At 49.5% G+C, this 17,628-nt stretch overlaps 1 protein-coding gene across 8 annotated transcripts in view; it reads left to right on the plus strand.

The window, feature by feature from the left end:
- Nucleotides 1-17,176, plus strand: part of MTMR14 (myotubularin related protein 14) — a 46,394-nt gene extending 29,218 nt beyond the window's left edge. For 3 of the 8 annotated variants that reach the window (XM_059161607.1, XM_059161606.1, XM_059161613.1), the window contains 9 exons: nucleotides 1,118-1,203; nucleotides 1,472-1,548; nucleotides 1,816-1,852; nucleotides 4,138-4,208; nucleotides 4,978-5,036; nucleotides 5,221-5,359; nucleotides 6,085-6,261; nucleotides 13,331-13,486; nucleotides 16,578-17,176. In XM_059161607.1, the coding sequence (XP_059017590.1) occupies nucleotides 1,118-1,203; nucleotides 1,472-1,548; nucleotides 1,816-1,852; nucleotides 4,138-4,208; nucleotides 4,978-5,036; nucleotides 5,221-5,359; nucleotides 6,085-6,261; nucleotides 13,331-13,486; nucleotides 16,578-16,764 (989 nt within the window). In that variant the 3' untranslated portion in view covers nucleotides 16,765-17,176. The remainder of the gene's footprint in view (nucleotides 1-1,117; nucleotides 1,204-1,471; nucleotides 1,549-1,815; nucleotides 1,853-4,137; nucleotides 4,209-4,977; nucleotides 5,037-5,220; nucleotides 5,360-6,084; nucleotides 6,262-13,330; nucleotides 13,487-16,577) is intronic. The other 5 variants (XM_059161610.1, XM_059161609.1, XM_059161608.1 and 2 more) reach the window with 4 other exon arrangements.
- Nucleotides 17,177-17,628: the final 452 nt, after the last annotated feature.

A 17,628-nucleotide genomic window follows, 5' to 3' on the forward strand; every position in this document is an offset into this window, starting at 1 on the left:
AAAACCTAATAAAACAAAATTGTGAGCTCATTACCATCTGAACTATGCATGGTGTTTCTACACTAGGTCAGCTGACCTTTGATCATCAGTGTTGTGTGTGGGGCCAGAATTACCTCTTCTAATTCAGGAAGATGAGAGAAAAATCAGTTCTGGTTTCTTAATGGGCATATACAAAAGTCCCTAGAGGGCCTGATCTCTGGCCCAGCTGTTTTGGGTGTTTTGATTGGATGGGTCCATCATGCTCAGGGTCTCTAGGGTGGACTGACTAACTCATCGATACCAGTCAAGACTTCTGTGGGGTTGCTCTTGCTTAAAGAAGTGGAAATGTATTAAGCTTACATAACCAAGAAAGCCCCAAAGCAGAGCCAGGTGCTGAAGAAATTTCACAAAGAATCTTCTTGTTTCTCATACCCACTGTCTCATTAGCTTTGTAACCATTCTTGATTTGTTTCCTGCCATCTGACCTCCCCCAGAAGAGAGATAGAGCCTCTCCCAGAGCTCATGCTCATTGACCCAGATAAGGTCAAGTGCCCATCCTTGAAGCTGTCGCTGTGACCAAGTACAAAAAGGGGCACATGCCTACCTCTGGGGTTAGGCAGTGGTTCTCTACCTGGGGTGGTACTGCTTCTGGGGAACAGGGTGTTGTAGGAACTAGAGGAAGGGGGCTTCTGGAAAAATGGGTGTTGTAGGAACTGGAGGAAGTCTGCTAACATTTGGTTCATGTTAGCCAAGAGTCCCAAATGTCCTGCAGTTCCTGGGACAGCCCTGCACACTGAAGAATTGTCTTCCTCCAAAATATCTGTAGGGACCCCTGAGAAATGCTGGGTAGGGATGTACATGTCAGCCCCACCTAAATGACTTGGGCAATACTATCCAAACAGTACTGCTTTTCTAGAAAGTAGCCAGAAAGAAGAAATGGTGTGCACAGAGACAAGTGCCTTCTACCTACCCCTTTCTGGGAGTAGGTGGTAGAAGACTCGTGGGGAGGCCCACCAGGAGGAGGGAGACTGAGGGTGGTATGGCTCTCTGATACCAGACCAGGGTGGTGGCATGCCCTCTTTTCATGCATCCATATTTGCTTTTCCTCTGGGTTTCCTGTTGTGTGGCTCCTGAATAGATGACAGCGGGCTGCTGGTACACTGTATCTCAGGCTGGGATCGGACCCCCCTCTTCATCTCTCTCCTACGCCTTTCCTTGTGGGCTGTGAGTATGGATGGGCTGGGCCGTGGGGTCAAGGATCTACCAAGATCTACTCTGGGAGCAGTAGGACTATCTCCAGAAGTTAAGAGATTTGGAGTGAGGAACCCCAGGTGTTCAGAGCACGTGTTAGGTTTAACACTATTTTGGGGACTGTTGGGCAGCTCGGTTGTCACTGGGTCTGTAGTTGCAGTTCAGCTCATGGGACTAGAAGAGGGCTTTGTCATGGGGAGTCATTTTTCTAATCTTAGCATGTCTCTCTGGTCTCTTCCAGGATGGACTTATCCACACATCCCTGAAGCCTGCTGAGATCCTCTACCTAACCGTGGCCTATGACTGGTTCCTCTTTGGGTAAGCCTTCGGGGAATGTTAGGTTGTTGGGTGGGCACAATGCCTTGGGAACAGTGTTTCTGTGTGTATGTGGGTGTGGTGGCTCCTGTGACAGGGTTAGAGGTAAAGACAATTCTACCTCCTTGGGAAAGACAGAAGGTGCCTATCAGGCCCCATCTGAGATTGTGGTGCCAAAGCCATGGTCTGTCCCCGTAACTCCCTTTTGTCCCCTTTTGCCCTCCTGTCTGGTGCGCTGTTCGCTTTGACCTCCTTGCATTCTTGTTGCAGGCACATGTTGGTAGATCGGCTCAGCAAAGGAGAGGAGGTGGGTACCATGAGCAAATGCTGAGGCTCTGAGAGCAACAGCATGACATCCTGCTTGGCGTCCACACATAGTGGGCAGTTCCTTGCCTAGTGCGTGCAGGGATCAGGCAGCATGGCCACAAAAGCATCAGCACAATAGCCCCCTTTCTGAGCCTCTGTTCCTCTCCTGTGCAGTAGAGAATAACGCTTTCCCACATGGCTGCCTTGACCTCCAGCTGTCAGTCCTCTTCTCCTTGGTTTTGCTGCCATCTTTCTCATATGGATGATCTTGTTTTCTGCACTCAGTTATGGAATGAAATTACAAGCCTTTCCTGGGCTCCTCAGCCCTACAGTTACAGCCCAGAGGCTCTTCCCAGTCTCTCTTTCCTATTCACACCATTCAGCAACTTTTAAGCCCCAGGGCTAGCCAAGCAAGCAGGGTCCTGCCCAGCTGCTCCCCGTCGGCCCAGGGAGCAGATCCACACCAGTCACAGACCCAGACCAGGCACAGCCAGCCAGCCTCCAGGATCTCCTTACTCTTTGGGCACTGTCCCCTCTTCCTCTCTCTGCCTTCTCTATACCCCATCCTTTTCTGCTTTTTGCAGTCTTTGCCTCTTTGGTATGCTTATTTTTTAGCCTGTTTTCCTTGCATGCAGATCTGGACTCAGACCTGAGTTTGAACCCTGCTTGTCCCACCTATTACTTGGTGACCTTGAGTAATGTGATTCACCTTGAGTCTCCTGGTGTTGATCATGCTTCCTCACAAAGAAGAATGAGTCTAGGTGCCCAGAGTGGGAGCTGTCACATAGCATTAGCGCTTTCTCTTCTGCCCCCTGTCCATCCCCACCCCCCGCCCTGTTTTCCTGAAGCATCTTTCTCACACTACTAAGGCTGCCTTCTTTCCAAGCATCTTATCTTGTGCCTCCTCCTTTTGTTCCTCCCTCTCAGCAGCTCCTCTCCCCTTCTAAATCTCTTCTTCTGAGTGCTTATCACATCTGCCAGGGCTGCAGAGCTCATAAGCCTGTTCCTCAGAGGCCTCCATGAACTCTGTCAGAGGCAGTGACTTTGGCATTGAAAACAGCACATAAAGCCCCTTTGCAGCCTCTCATTTGGAGACTGACTGGCACTCCAGAACATTCTGCCCTCCATACCATCTCCCCGACTCTCAGAGCCAGCCAGATTCTGCCTTCAGAAACTGGACAGAGGATGAGGCCAAGCCCATTGGGCTCTGGATTCAGACCCTGGCCACCTCTCAGCATCAACAGGAGGGTCTCCTCAGCTGGAAGGGTTGGTTTTCAGGGTGTGGGCTTTTCTCTTACCTCTACCAGACACTAGATGCTGATGCTTTAAAATAAACAAACAAAACAGTTAAACGGCACTCTGTCTTCTTCCCCAGCCCTTGAGGTTCACAGCACGCTAGCATATTAAAGATTAAAGAGTCTGTGGTGAAGACACCTATTTAATTTTATGTAACCCAACATTTTTATACTGACCTAACCTGGGGTACCCTCCCTCCCTTTTGATGGTGGGGGTGGGGGGTCGGTGTTTGTTTGAGGAAATCATATGGGGCTCTGCGATACCATGTTTGTGTTTATCCAAGTGAGGGTTTGATGGACCACACCTTTCAGAATCACTGGGAAGTTTGTTTAAAAACTGTAGAGACTGCTTTGTGTGCACTTCGTGGGGGCCCATTTGATAGGGCACTGGCTGGAAGGGAGGAGAGAGGTGGTGGGACTGCAGCTAGAGGTCAGGAGCCGCCTCTTGCGCTTGCCCATCTCAGACTCTGAGCCAGACCTTGGCTGCCCCTCACCCCTGGTTCTTCTGAACTACTATTTCTGGGTGTTCCTCTTACAAAATCTGATCCCTTTCCTTTCCATCATGTTCAGTGCCCATTAATCTCCTCACCCCCAAATAATCTCTCTCCCAGCTGTTCTTCCCAGTTAACCTCTCTCCTTGGGATTCTTAGGAAAGGCTGAGCGGGGAAAGCTGCCTTCTCTTTATCCTTTTCAGTGGCTTGAGAACATGCATGTTGAATTTGAAGATGTTTGAAAACTCACTGGCTTACCCTTGTATATTTTTCCTTCCCTCCTTGCCCTAACCCAGGCACATTACCCTGCCTGCCAAACACTCTCCCACCCATTTATACCATTTATAGAGCAGAACATCCATCAGGGTCCCTGAGGCAGGCTGTTGTCCATCAGGGGCTGACCAGGTGGCTGGCTCCCCTCTCCTGGGAGCTGAGTCACCTAGATTTCTCTCCTTGGAGAAAGCTGTCTTCTCATGTGTGCTGCTTTTTGGTTTCTTCAGATTTTCTTCTTCTGCTTCAATTTTTTGAAGCATATCATCTCTGAGGAGTTCTCTGCTTTGAAGACACAGAGGTGAGGAGACACCTGTTCTCTCCCACTGGGCAGGGTACTCTGGGAAGGGCCACTATGGGAAGAGTAGGCAGGGTCTCACTCACCGTCTGATTCCCTGCCTGGCTTCCCCGCATGCTTGGCAAGTTAGCGTCTCATCCCTGCCTTCCCTCTGAGGGTAGGGATTCCTGGTGACAGCCAGTGGGGAAAGAGGCTCTTCTGCCTGTGAGGCAGGGCTGGGGTCAGCCTGCACTCATGTGAACAGAAAGGCTTTGGGACAAAGGAGTGGTCTCTGGTGACTAGGAGAGCAGGGCACATTGCTGCAGTGAAAAGCCAGCCTAGGGATAGGAGGACTCCCAGCACCCCAGCTCTGGCTGAGACAGCAGATTCGTCTGGCTGTCCTCCTGCTGGTCCTGCAGAGGTGTGTCTGCATCTCTTTGCAGCCCACCACCATGGAACAGAGTTTGCCTCCAGCCTGGGAAACACAGGAGTCTTATCTGGAAGTTCCCTTACAAACTTTCTGAGAGTTGGTGTCTTTGAATTGACTTGCCTTCCAAATCCAAGCTCCTAGGTGTGTTGGGTCAGATTGAATGCCGAGGGGCCAAGGTGAAAGGAAGGAGTCAGGCTTTGCTGGCCTTTCAGTAGTGGCCTGACATTTTGCAGGACTTTAGGTAGGACTTGATTTGCCAGTGAGTTGGAGCTTCTTTCCCAGGCATGCAGCATGCTGGGCATGGAGACGACAAAGAAGACCCCAGCCCAGAATGTAATTCAGTATTCTGGTTTCTGTTTACAGGAGGAAGAGTTTGCCAGCCCGTGATGCAGGCTTCACTCTGGAAGATATCTGTATGCTGAGTGAGTTTTAGGCCCCAACAGATTTCCTTGCGTATGTGCATCTTTCTGAGTATAGACCATGCAGGAACTGTTCGTTCTAGAAACTTCTCTTTCCAGCTGTATGGTGTGGAAGAGCTAGGGGACCAGTAGTTTGAGAAGATAATGAGAAGATAATGTGATGACTGATGACACTTGCTTCTTTCAGGACGAAAGGACCGTGGCAGCACTACCAGCCTTGGCAGTGACTTCTCTCTGGTCATGGAGAGCTCCCCAGGAGCTGCCGGGAGTTTCACCTATGAGGCTGTGGAGCTGCTCCCTGCAGGAGCACAGACTCAGGCATCTTGGTGAGGGGCCAGGCTGGAACTAAGCTTGCTCACAGCTGTGGCCCAGGGCCACGAGCTCCAGGGAGCCCCAAGTACAAAGGGAGCCCCTGACAGTAGGACTGAGAGCACAGCTCCATGCCCTGCTGTCTCTCCTAGACCTCAGAGGCCAGCCATCTGGTTGGTGAGGGGCACTGTCTGTGGTGGCCTGGGAACATAAAGGGCTGGGGCTCCCTGTGGGATTAAGAAAGAAGCCTCAAGGTTGGGCAGACAGGGTGGGGTGAGAGGAAGCTGGTGTTAAAAGAGATTCCCTGGGGGAGCTCCCTTGTATCATTTGCTTGGGGGTGTGGGGCTAGTTAGAAAAAAGAAGAAAACAGTGAGTTCAATATGATGATTATGAATTGGGAACTTGTTTGAGGGTGAAGTCTTCTGAGAATCTGATGACTCTGTCTCTAGACAGATGATTCAAACTTTTGTATTACAAGGAGAGGCAGTTACTGAGCTGTTAGGAATCTAGTGTGTTCTCCGAGGCCAGTAGTATAGTGTTTTATTTGGATGTAACATTCCCTCTTATGAAGACCCAATCCTTGCTGCTCATAGCTGAGCCTGAGGGAATGCTAATGTGTACCCATCTCCATATGGCATTTTCCCAGTGGAGGTAAGGACTGGGCCCTGACATTTGGTAAAAGTGGGCAGAGGGCTTGCCTGGGGTTGCGCCTTGGCTAACAGCCCTACTCTTTCTACTGCAGGAGGAAGAGCCACTCATCCTCTCCACAGAGTGTGCTCTGGAATCGGCCACAGCTCTCGGAGGACCGCCTGCCTTCCCACCAGGGGCTGGGGGAAGCCAAGTCTTCCAGCTCCTCATCCTCAAACCATTCTGACTTTTTCAGGATGGGTAGCAGTCCCCTGGAGGTCCCCAAACCCAGGTGAGGAGCTCCAAAGCCTCTAATGGTGGAAGTGGTTAGCCTTACCTTCTTAATAAGCCTGGAGAGTGGGGTTCCGGCCCATGAGCTGGTGTCTAAGATGGTGTCTTGGGACAGAGTTCCTTGGCATGCAGCCTGGTGGGGAGTGTACCCAGGAGGCAGAGGGGTTTAACAAGCTTGCAGGCCTACCCCTGTCCAGAGGATGCATTAATCTTTGAGTAAGAGCTGGTTTGTAGAATGATTTGAGACTCCTTCCCAGAGCCCTAGCAGATGAGGAATCTAGAAGGTGTACTGATGGCAGTGTGATGGGCAGAGGGTGAGGGCTGCCTCCCCCTATTGCCTTTGATGGGTCTCAGCCTTCATGGCCCTCACGTTCTGCTTAACAAGATGGATCCAAATCCTCAAAGTCCTTGGTTCTTGAATTCCATGTCTGGATTGGCGAAGCGGTGAGGAGAAAAGACAGGGAGTTAGGCTAGATATGTGTGGTTCAGGCAAACCTTGGGAGACTCTGTACACCTGAGAAGTGCTCAGTCAGATGGACAGGTGTGGGCTGGAGTGTGCTGCAGGAATAATGTTCCCTAAAAGAGAATAAAGCTGAATACTGGGCAGGGCCTTAGGGTTGAGGGATGGTCTGGCACTTGGGAAAAGCATTTCCTGGCTGACCCTGTACCACTTTTTCTATGTGATACCCACAAGGAAAGAATCCTGTGAATTGCTTTGTTTTCTCAAGTCTTGAGAATGTCTGCCCCTTCTGGAGAGAACAAAGCAGTCTGTGACTTATGAGTCCCTTGATAAATTCCAAGGAGAAAGAAGCATTTAGCATAAAGAGTATGAGCTGTGAAGTCTACCTCAGTTTGAACGGGCTCTGAAATGGACTGTTCCAAAAGTTTCAGGTCTTTTCCTCGTAGCAGGTCTATTAACGGTGAGGAAACTAAGCCCCAAAGTCATAGGCCTATTACAAGAAAAGACCTGAAATTTCTGGAACCCTCTCCCTATCCCTACCTTCTGGCTTTTCTCCATGGGTAAAAGCAGGCAGTGGAGGAAGAGCACCCTCCCCATGCTAGCAAAGCAGATCAACTCTAGGCCGGTAGGAGTCCCACTCAGTGCACTGACCAGGAGAGTCCTGTGTGCTCACCTCTGAAGGTGAGCCCTTCAACCTGGAGTGCTGCTGTGTCTGCCAGTGGTGTAGATTAGTCTACTAGATACTAAACAAAGACCATGACCCCTCTGGCCCCACAGGGGGTTTGATGAAGACAGCTGGGTACATATGGTGCCAGGCTAACAAGGCCACATGCCTGTGCTCGGTCCTGTCCTCTGTGTGTGCCGACTGCCATGCCACCCTTGTCTGCATGCCTGGCTTTCCTCAGGGCTACCCCGGGGCTGGGGCACCATGACCTAACCCTCGCAGTTCTGGGCTGGAACTCTTGTTCAATGTCCCCATCTCCTTTCCTGCCTGAGCAACATTGCTGAACAGTGGGGAAGGAGTCTGGAGAGTCCTCCTATCCTCTTGGGTCCTGCTGTAGCCTTAACTGTCCAACTGCTAGGGCTTCCCGCTAAGGCTGTACTCACCTCTTTGCACACCCCAGCTTTTTATTATCGCCAAGAGATCCTACTTCCTGCCAAGAGATCCTACTTCCCAATCTTGTGATCATTTCCTTCAGTCTCACCAGTGGTTCTCTGCCTGCACTGGGTGGCTCAGACTCCTAGGGTTGGCCCAGGAGAGCTACAAAGGCCCCTGCCTAAGAAGACAGAGGAGAGTTGGGGGTGTCCTCTGGCCTTTCAGCCCTGTGTGCTTAGCCTAGTCAAGGCTGGGATAGCTGGACCAAAGTGGGGCACAAGGCCTTGAAGAGGCGTGGGCTGGGCTGCTTTGAAGTGTTTGGCTCTGCCTGTCTATTCTGGGAATGCCCGCTTGGAGCCCGGCTGGTCTGGCCAGGCAACAAGGTTCTGGACTGGCTGCCTGTTTGCCAGAGCTTCTGAAAGACAAGATTATTCAGATTTGGAGCATTCTAATTATGTATTTCCATTAACATTAAAATTAATTTAGTCTCTTTTATCTTAAAGTGCCTGAGGGATCCTGTCATTAGCTTCCCTGCCTCTCTTAGGTAACAACAGCCAATCAGCTTTTTAATGCAGTAGGGGGAACTGTTATGGAAAGAAACCTTTTAGTAAAGCTATCTGTGACAGCTGAAATTCCCCTCATTATGTGAATTCTTGGGGTTTTGAATGCTCCAAATTCTATAAGCGGATCTCTCTTAAAGCAGGACTTCCCTAGGAAAGGAGCCAGTAAAGCTTTATTTGAAGTTAAGAAGTAGGTGTTGGGCTGGGAAAAAAGTTCTGTGGGGTGCTAATTCTTATCGAGTCCCAAGCTCATCCTCCTCTATGAGAAGGCTGGTGGCTTTTTGCTTTATTAGCTGCTACTGCGACAGCTTCTCATTGAGCTGCATTTCTGGACCATTTTAAATCTCTAATCAGCTGCAGGACAGGGGGCTGAGAAGAGGCAGGGCCAATGCTCTGAGCTCACATGCCTCCCAAGGTCCTGGTTAGTAAGTGGCTCAGCCCCGTGTGGCCTTGGTCTCTACTCCAGAGTAGACATCTTTAGGGGTGGGAGGTTGCTAGCACAGCACTATTCTTGCCTGAGGAGGGATGGTGCCACCACTGAGCCCAGCTTGAAGCTAAGCTGCCTAAAGAGCAGATCAACTTGGCTAAGGGACACCTAGCAGTCTGGTTGAATAGCTAAGTAGAAACACAGGAACCAGCTTCTGTTGCCCAGCTAACTTCTCTTTCCCCATCTTCCACCACACATCAACTGCTAATTATAAGCAGTGAGCTCTGTCCTAGGTTGTGTTTAATGAGGCAGAGAAACCAGATTGCTTTCTGCAACACATAGGGTTCCTGTCCCATGTTTGACATTGTCTTGCATAGCATCATGGCTTCAAACCAAGGATGAGTGGTAAGAAGCCTAAAGGCATTGCTAGCTTAAGACCCAGAAAAGGACACTTAGAATCCTAAAATATTTCTTGAGCTGCTGTGGGAATGCAGATGTTCCCTACCTCTTTCTCTCTCTCCCTCCCTTCTTTCTCTCTCTCACACACACATACCAGTGTTTAAAGGTTTAAAGTCTGGGCTGGGGAAAACTGACATTTTTTCCTTTTTTTTTCTTCCCAAATGTGATAAGAAATCCTGTCCTAACCATCTCTGAAATCAGTTGCTCTGTGAGTTCAGGAACTTGTTGAATTGAAGGAATCTTCCCTAAAGCCCCATTCCTGGAAGCATTCACTTAGGCGGAAGTTACAGGACCATCATCTAAAGGCTTGGGGGTTGGCAGGTATAAGTGTAGATTAGAGGTGACATCCAGGCCCCCTCAAAGTTTGGGATTTTAGGTCTTGGATCAAACATTCATTCCTTACATGACTTCAGACATGTCACTTGATGGCTTTGAATTTTTGTTTTCTCATCTATGTAATCAGAGGTTTAGACAGGCAACTTCCACGTTCTTCCTAGTTGTGTACCTTCAAGCCTTCTGTGTCAGTTCAGGTGCTTCCAGATGCAATTAACAAAAACCCCATCTCAAGAGGTTTAAGTAGTAAGGGAACACTGTTGGTTCTTATGGAAAAGTCCAGTGGAAAATACGACCTTCAGGTGTAGTCTGGTCAAGGTTCCAACTCCATTTTCCTGTGGTTCATTTCCCTTGCCTCCTTCCACATGCTAGCTCTGTCATCTGCCCAGCTTCCCTAATGGTGAACAGCCACTCCCGAGCACCCTGCTTCCTTTCTCACATTCAGGGATCACATGAGAACCTCCCTTCTAACCACGAACCACAAGTTCTGTGCTTTATGCCAGTTGAAAATTATGTGCCCATTCCTGAACCAGTCCCTGAAGCCCCTACCACCCCTTATCAGGAAGGAAGATCAGTATACTTTGAGGCTAGTTTGGGCCAAGTTTCAGTCCTAGCTTTGCCACTCCTAGCTATGTGTGACTTGGAAAAATCACTTCCCTCCTGAGCTCAGTTTTTTCATTCCACCTTCAATGATCAAGTGATTGATGATCCTGGCTTCCATAAATTTGGGTGTAAATGAGTTAATAGAACTAAGTATCTGGCACATCGTAAATACTCATCCTTTCCACAAATGCTCAGTAAACTGTAGTTGTGGTGAAGGACCTGTCCTTATTCACCTGTCTGAGAGCCATTTCAGGGCACTAGGCATCTGGGTAAAAGGCCAGGCCAGGCACTGCAAGACAGACCTGTTTATTCATGCCTCAGCTCTGTGGGTTGGGACAGCTCTGCTTGTGTGGGTATTCTTGTATCTTTTTCCATAAAGGACTAACTAAAAGATAACCTGCCTGAGTCCTGTCCACACTGGGTATCTGGCAGGACATGGTTTTGGTGGGGGGGAGGGGAGTGGGAGTTGCAGCTCTTTTGGTGCTATAAAGAGGGGCCTAAGCAGTATCCAGATAAGGGAATGAAGTGTTGCCAAAAATCCAGTCTCCTAGGCAGAAGTGTGAGCCCTCCAAGCCCTGAGGATGTGGACAAATGACCTTGGAAGCACCATCAGCTCCACAGTTCTCCAGTTTGAGGGAAGCTTGGCCCTATGTTCTCTCTGGCTCTATAGATATATTTAGGAGCTAGAACTCAGACCTCTCTCTCTCCCTTTTCTTTTTCCTGCCTTTTTTGTACTTGAGTAAAGACACAGGGCAGTAGAATGTGGGGTCTTAAAAAGCTGATGAAGTTACCTATGTACTGAGACTATCTTGAAAGTATTCCTTCTTTCATTTGGCAGGTGCAGGTACTACTTCTGGTGACTGTTGCTTTCTTTCATCTTTAGGTGTCCCCTCCAGACAGCTAATCCAGACTGGCACTTAGGAGCACCTCTCTGCTTAGCATAGTCCCTTGCTGTCAAACCCAGGAGCTGAACAATTGCTTTGCAGCCCTTTCTTTGACAAAAGCCTCAAACAGGAAGATTTGTCTGCAGCCATTTGCTTGCTGAGATGGCTTTATGTCCCCTGGGATCACACACCCTGTTGCTATCTGTGCTGCCTACTTCATTCCACAGTATCCCCTGGCTCCCCCAGATGTATTTCTTGCCTGGTGGTGCTAACTTCTGGATGCTAGGGAAGTGACTAGCCTAAGGGAACCAGGAATCCTCATATCCCATCTTTCTGTCCTTCTTCCATTGGTAGTTTGAGTCTCTAATAGCCTGGGCAGGGGTTGGTGGAGAACATAAGAAACCTCTATGTTCCCAGCCCCAGGAGTGCCCCATCCTACTCAGCATCCCTTCCATTCCCTCAATACTCTGGTGTTTAGCCATTGTTTTCCTACAGACTGCTAAAACTGGAAGAGGAAATCTGCCCTTAAAGTTTGAACAGTAGATGAGATTTGGGGAGCTAGGGTGACCTGGGTCGAGTTATGGGTACTGAAGGCCCAGCAAAACCTGGAGGAAGCACAGGGAAACTACCAGGCTGTGGATGTGATTTGCCCTCTCCTGGGTAGCTGTCTCTTTGATTTACAGACTGCTTAAGTCCTGCCAAGTTTAGAAACAAGGAAATCCTGCTTTGTGGGACCTGAGGGGGCTTCCACCAGGTAGCAGACCATGTCCTATTTTCCTCCCTAATGCTGCTGTTGCACACCTTCCAGAGTTTAGCAGGAATGATGAATGTGGAAGTCTCTGTGTTGCAGGGGGTTCCTATTCATGGCAGCTTTAACATAGAAAACCATCTGTTTTCCCGGTCTCAAGGTGGTTCTGTTGTAGGACAAATCTGTAATCAAACTTGGCTTTAAAAATCTCTTCTTGCACTCACTAGCTACGGGACCTTGAGTAAGTGTCTTCACCTGTCTGGACTGTCATTTTTCTCTGTCTCTAAGATAAGGGTGGTTAAAGATTACCAGAGATGTAGTACTTGGTCAGAGCATCACTCGGGTGGCAGCTGCTTGAGGATGAGGCTGGGATGGCTACTCATGAGGGCTGTTGCCTCAAACTTGGAGACATTGATGCCAGCTAACTGGGTGGTCCAAGGTCAATGAATGTCTTTCTCTATTTCCGACCCCCTGTACCACTCATGCTTCTGTGTTACTGGGTTCCTATAGAAGTACTTTCTGCTATTCTTGAATTAAAGAATAAAGGGTCAAACATCAAAGATGCTTTACCCCTGGGGATGGAGACCTGGAGTAGCCGACCAAAGGGCCTTGTTTGATGTTTTACTATCTCCTCCCTTCCTCCTCCACCCCCAGTGACTGGGCTACTGCCCTGAGACAGTAGAGAGAGGTTAGCTATCAGCCAGAAGGTGATGGCAGCAGTAGATTGCCAGTACAACTTTCCTCTCCCTGCACTGCCCAAACTTCCATCTGAAAAACGCCTAATAAAGCTGTCAGGTTGCCTGCCTGATTCATCCCTTCCCTTTAGGGTATAACCATTAAGGTCACTGGGTTGATGCATGTGAATACAAACTATGGCTCCTGGAAGGTGCTGCAGAGAAAGCATATGTGTGTGGGGTGGGAGGTGCCTCAGGGCTCCCATCACCTCACTTTTCAGTCTAGGTCACCACCCTCCACTGTCCCCAAGAAGCTTATTCTCCCATTGCTCTGATAAGAGTTCAGTGGCCCCAGGGTTGTGCCTTGCCCACCCAGCCAATCTGCATGCCAGGGGGTATGCGGTGATCCTGTCTCCCTGTTTCCTGGGGCATCCAGCCTTGTTCCTCCTTTTGGTGCTGCTGAGATTGTACTTGCTCTGTCAGCCACCAGGGCAGGCTTGCCCTGACCTGAGGCTTTGGTTGATGGCTCACCTCTTCTCATTCTGCTTTGCTCTTGTTCTTTTGCTTCTGTAAGTCTTTGCATAAAGCATTGTCCTCACAGCTGAGCCTGCCTTATGGTCTATACTCTTTTTTCTCAGTCACAGCCTATCCAGCTGTTTTGGTACTTTTGAAGAAAGTGGTTGACTTTACAGAAGCTCCACCAACAGAAGCTTGCGGCTATGGCCCAGGACCACCATAGCCCCACCCCCACCCCTCCAAAGGGCCTCCCCTGTCAGGCATATGACTGACTGTGCATCATCTCCCCTCTCTCTCCTCTCTGCCCCAGATCAGTGGACCATCCCCTGCCCGGATCCTCTCTCTCCACAGACTTTGGCAGCTGGCAGATGGTAACAGGCTGTGGCAGTATTCAGGAACGGGCTGTCCTGCACACAGACTCCTCTCTCCCTTTCAGCTTCCCGGATGAGCTCCCTAACAGTTGTCTGTAAGTGTCTTGCTTGAGAAGGCAGGATACTCCCCTGCCCATATCAGAAGCTGGTGAGCAATCAAGAGTGTTGGTTAAGGAGTGAAGCAGCAGCTGGCTCGGAATTCCTGCCCCTCCCCAGTCTCAGCTAAGTATACCTCACTGTTTCTGGACTCCTGAGGTATGGAAGAGGCTTCATGGGCTGTTCAGGATGTGTGTTGCAGTGTGTGTTCACTCTCTTGAGCCTCCAAAACTCATCCACAGGTGCCTTGGGGCACACCCTGAGGGAAAGCTGTCGGACTGTAACTATAGAAGGTTCTATTTCTGTCCAGGGCTTTGCCTGACATGAGAATCCTTTGAAATCAGAACAGTGGGGTAGTGAAGGTAGGTGTATGGTCGAGACCACAGCCAGAATGGAGCTGGGTCAGCTCAAGGGATGTGCTCCTCTGAGCAGAACCAAGGGTTCCTTGCCATCCCCTTCTTCCTTTTGTCTTCTGCTTTTGCCTCTAGTCAGGAAAGAAAATTGGATGGGGATACCAGATCTCAGGCCTGTAAAATCCTCTTGCTTTAAGGCTCCAGTACTGGGCTTCCAACTCTTAAATGTATCTGCTTGAGTGGCTGCCTCTGTGGCAGCCCCCTGCCCCCTGCCTGCTTTACTGCTTCATGGATGTCAGGCAGGGTAGAGCCTCTAGTGGCCTGGGGAGCAGGGCACGCTCCTCCCCAGGATGGGCTGAATGAACTTCAGGTGCTGGGGGTTCATTGTCACCACCAGAATCTGGCTTATAGCTACCAGAGCTGACTGGTCAGAGGTGAGTTGCCCTGGGGAGTTAGGAAGGATCTGGGACACCTGGGTGGCTCAGTTGGTTAAGCAAATGCCTTTGGCTCGAGTCATGATCCCAGGCTCCTGTGAGGGAGCCATGTCAAGCTCCTTACTCAGCAGGGCGCCTGCTTCTCCCTCTCCCTTTGCCTGCTACTCCGCCTGCTTGTGCTCTCTCTCTATCAAATAAATAAAATTTTCAAAAGAAGAAGAAGAAGAAGGATCCCTACTGAGGGCAGACAGAAGCCAGACCTTGGGATTACAAGATGGAATAGGCCTAAGAGTCATCTTTGGAGGACACAAACATCTCTGCCCCTGCTTGATAGCACCCCTCACTTAACTGGCATTAGCCACTGAAACAGGCAGCTCTCTGAGCTCCTAGCCAACCCTCAGGATCTGGCAGGTTGCCAGAGGAAAGCTAGGTTCTCTGCGATCTCAAGACCTCCAAAATTGCAGTGTAGGGATGGAGTCAGGGTTGATTCCTGCTGAGGTCATACAGTATGTGGATTTAGTGCTTGGACTTTGTTATCAGAGAAATTTAGTCAAACTCTTGGCTGCTCTGCCTTACCAGCTATGTCTTGTGGTGTCAGCCCTGACTTCTCCGAGCCTGCTAATTCATCTCTTTGAGAGGGAATGGCACTAGAGTATCTCTGACTTCCTACTCCTTACCTGCTGTGTATCCTCAGGTGGATCACTTATCCTCTCTGGGCTCCAGTTTTCTTATCTCTAAATAGGCTGATTCCTCCTTCTGCCTCCCAGAAATAAGGGGCAGTGAGAACACACACATATGGACCTTTGGATATTCCCTGTGAATACAAACTACTAATCTGAATTTCTCATTACATGTTCTAAGGAAAAGCAGAAAAACACATGGCCTCCAGCCTATATGAAATCCAGTTAGAGAGTAAAGAAGATCTAGGGCCATGTGTCTCCCCCAAATGGCAAGAGAGACTTTGGAGTTCTTCATGGTATTGCAGGACTCCAGTATCAGCTCCATTTTCCTACTGCTGCTGCAAGAGCTGCTCACCCTAGTACCTGCTGCTTCTCTCTCTTCCACACTTAGTCACCCACTCATACCCACCACTCCCACCAGTCTACTTCCCTTCAGTCTGTTCTCCCCATACCTACCCCAGGACTGTCATTTATCCTCATATCTCCATCTGTTTCACCCAGGCCCTGCAGTACAAGTCATTTGCACTGGGGAATTAGAGACATTGCTGCTACTTTCACAAATTCCCAGGAGGGATTACACAGGGATTGGTCTGTTGGGGGAAGTTTCGGTATAAGTTAGTGGTCAGAGTTAGTCTTAATTTTTAGGTAGATGGGAACCTGAGGGCCTGAGTCATATAGGTTTGTGATCCCTGGAGAAAGCCCTCCAGGGGACAGTTAGGATGAATACCATGTGAGTTCCTGACCTGTCCTCTGATTCCATGTCCCTCTCACCCCCAGACTGTGTACCTTTTAGCCATAGGTTGGGTGTGGCTGGTATCTCAGGTCTCTTCTCCTCTTCTGTTAAAGACCTTTCAAAGTGTCAAATAGCCTCATGGAATTCATTCTTTGATAAGCCTGAGTTTTCATGCACTTGTCACTTTGGGGTTTTTTTGTTTGTTTGTTTGTTTTACTTGTTCCCCTTCGCAACTTGTATTTCCAGGCCAAGGAGAGAAGAGGGACTTCTCGTCTTCTGTGATCAGTTTCTGTAGAGGCCAGGGAAGGAAAAGCAAATAGAATCAGATCAGGAATCCTGCTAGAGAAGTCAGCACCCTGATAGCTGTTTCCCTAGGGATGACAGTTGACTAAAGATGTAGCTGGACCCTCAAGGGTTTCTGGTTGAGGACCCTGGCCTCTTTAGGACATTGCCAAGAACTTTCTCCCTGAGTGCTCCAGGTCCTGGCCTCAAGAAGGTGGAGGTCTTTGGTCAGCCAAGGCTTGATGTCTCATCTTGTGGTCTCTCCTTAAGTCTCAGATTTGCGCCTCACATTATTCTCACGGAGGAATGGAAGCCAACAGTTGGCAAACTCCTTCCTGCTCACCTTCTCCCCCCACCCCAGTGTGCCATTAAAACGTGCTGGTTCTAGGTAGGAACAGTAGCTTGAGATCTGAGAGGAATGGTTTTTTGAGGGGAACAAAGCCAAATGTTTAGGACCTGAACTGCAGGGGTAGTATGGCCACAGGACATGTGCTGGCCTATGCTAGCAAAGGCAGAAGGATAGGTAGTATGGTGAGGATGAGGATGTTGGATTCTGCCCCAGGGTAATGCATTCATTCCATTCTCCCTCCTTCCCTTCCTCCCCATAGGCTTGCAGCCCTGAGTGAGCGGGAGACTCGGTTGCAGGAAGTACGCTCAGCTTTCTTGGCCGCATACAGCAGCACAGTGGGGCTTCGAGCAGCAGCCCCCAGTCCCTCTGGTGCCATTGGAGGCCTGCTGGAGCAGTTTGTCCGTGGTGTTGGATTCCGAAGCACCAGCAGCAACAGCACCTTATGAAGTAGCCAGCCCACAACAATTTCCTGTTCCTCTCACCTGAGCCCTGAGCAGAATTAAAGCCATGCCCAGACAAGGGTGCTTCAAGATAGAAGAGAAATCTCCTCACTTCTCCTTTTCCATCATGCACATGGCCAGCCCCAAAGCAGAGCAGGTCTAAGGACAGGGTTCTCCAACCCCCAGCTTCCTGACTGGTGACCACCACACCTCTTGCCACTGCCTTTCACCGACCCTAGTCTTTGTTGGGATTCCCATCAACTTTCAGAACTGTTGGGGTTTCCCTAGGGCCTTGTGGAGGCTGAGACCTCACGAACGACTCCCCTCTTTCCATTCTTGTTTCCTGGAGAGGAGGGATCACCTGCACTGAGAATGAGGCAATTTGACACAGATCACAAAATAAAATCTTTTTGAACAACTGCTGTCTTGCATCCTCATTTGGTTGCTGTCTTTGTGGAATTGTTTGGAAGCTTCTTACTGTTCTTCCTTGTGCCAGAAGGGGTTGGGATGGGGGTCAGATAAAGCAGAAAGACAACTGAAGACTGGGTTGTGCCTCTTACCTCTTGAGCCATGACAGTGAGATGGTGACAACTAGTCAGAGGTTGTTAAGGTGGGAGCAGTTGTCCTCCTGTGTCAATGGGCCTTAGTCACCTAGGAACCTACTTATTCACACGGATTCCCAGGGCTGCCTGAAATTTAGACCTCAGGTTGCTGAGATCTTCATTTAGCTAAGAAATGGCAGAGGTGGTGGGGGATACTTCATTTTTTTTTTTGAAGATTTTATTTATTTATTTGACAGAGAGAAATCACAAGTAGATGGAGAGGCAGGCAGAGAGAGACAGAGGGAAGCAGGCTCCCCACTGAGCAGAG

This window comes from Mustela lutreola, chromosome 2 (assembly GCF_030435805.1).
Source record: "Mustela lutreola isolate mMusLut2 chromosome 2, mMusLut2.pri, whole genome shotgun sequence".
Taxonomy (NCBI): domain Eukaryota; kingdom Metazoa; phylum Chordata; class Mammalia; order Carnivora; family Mustelidae; genus Mustela; species Mustela lutreola.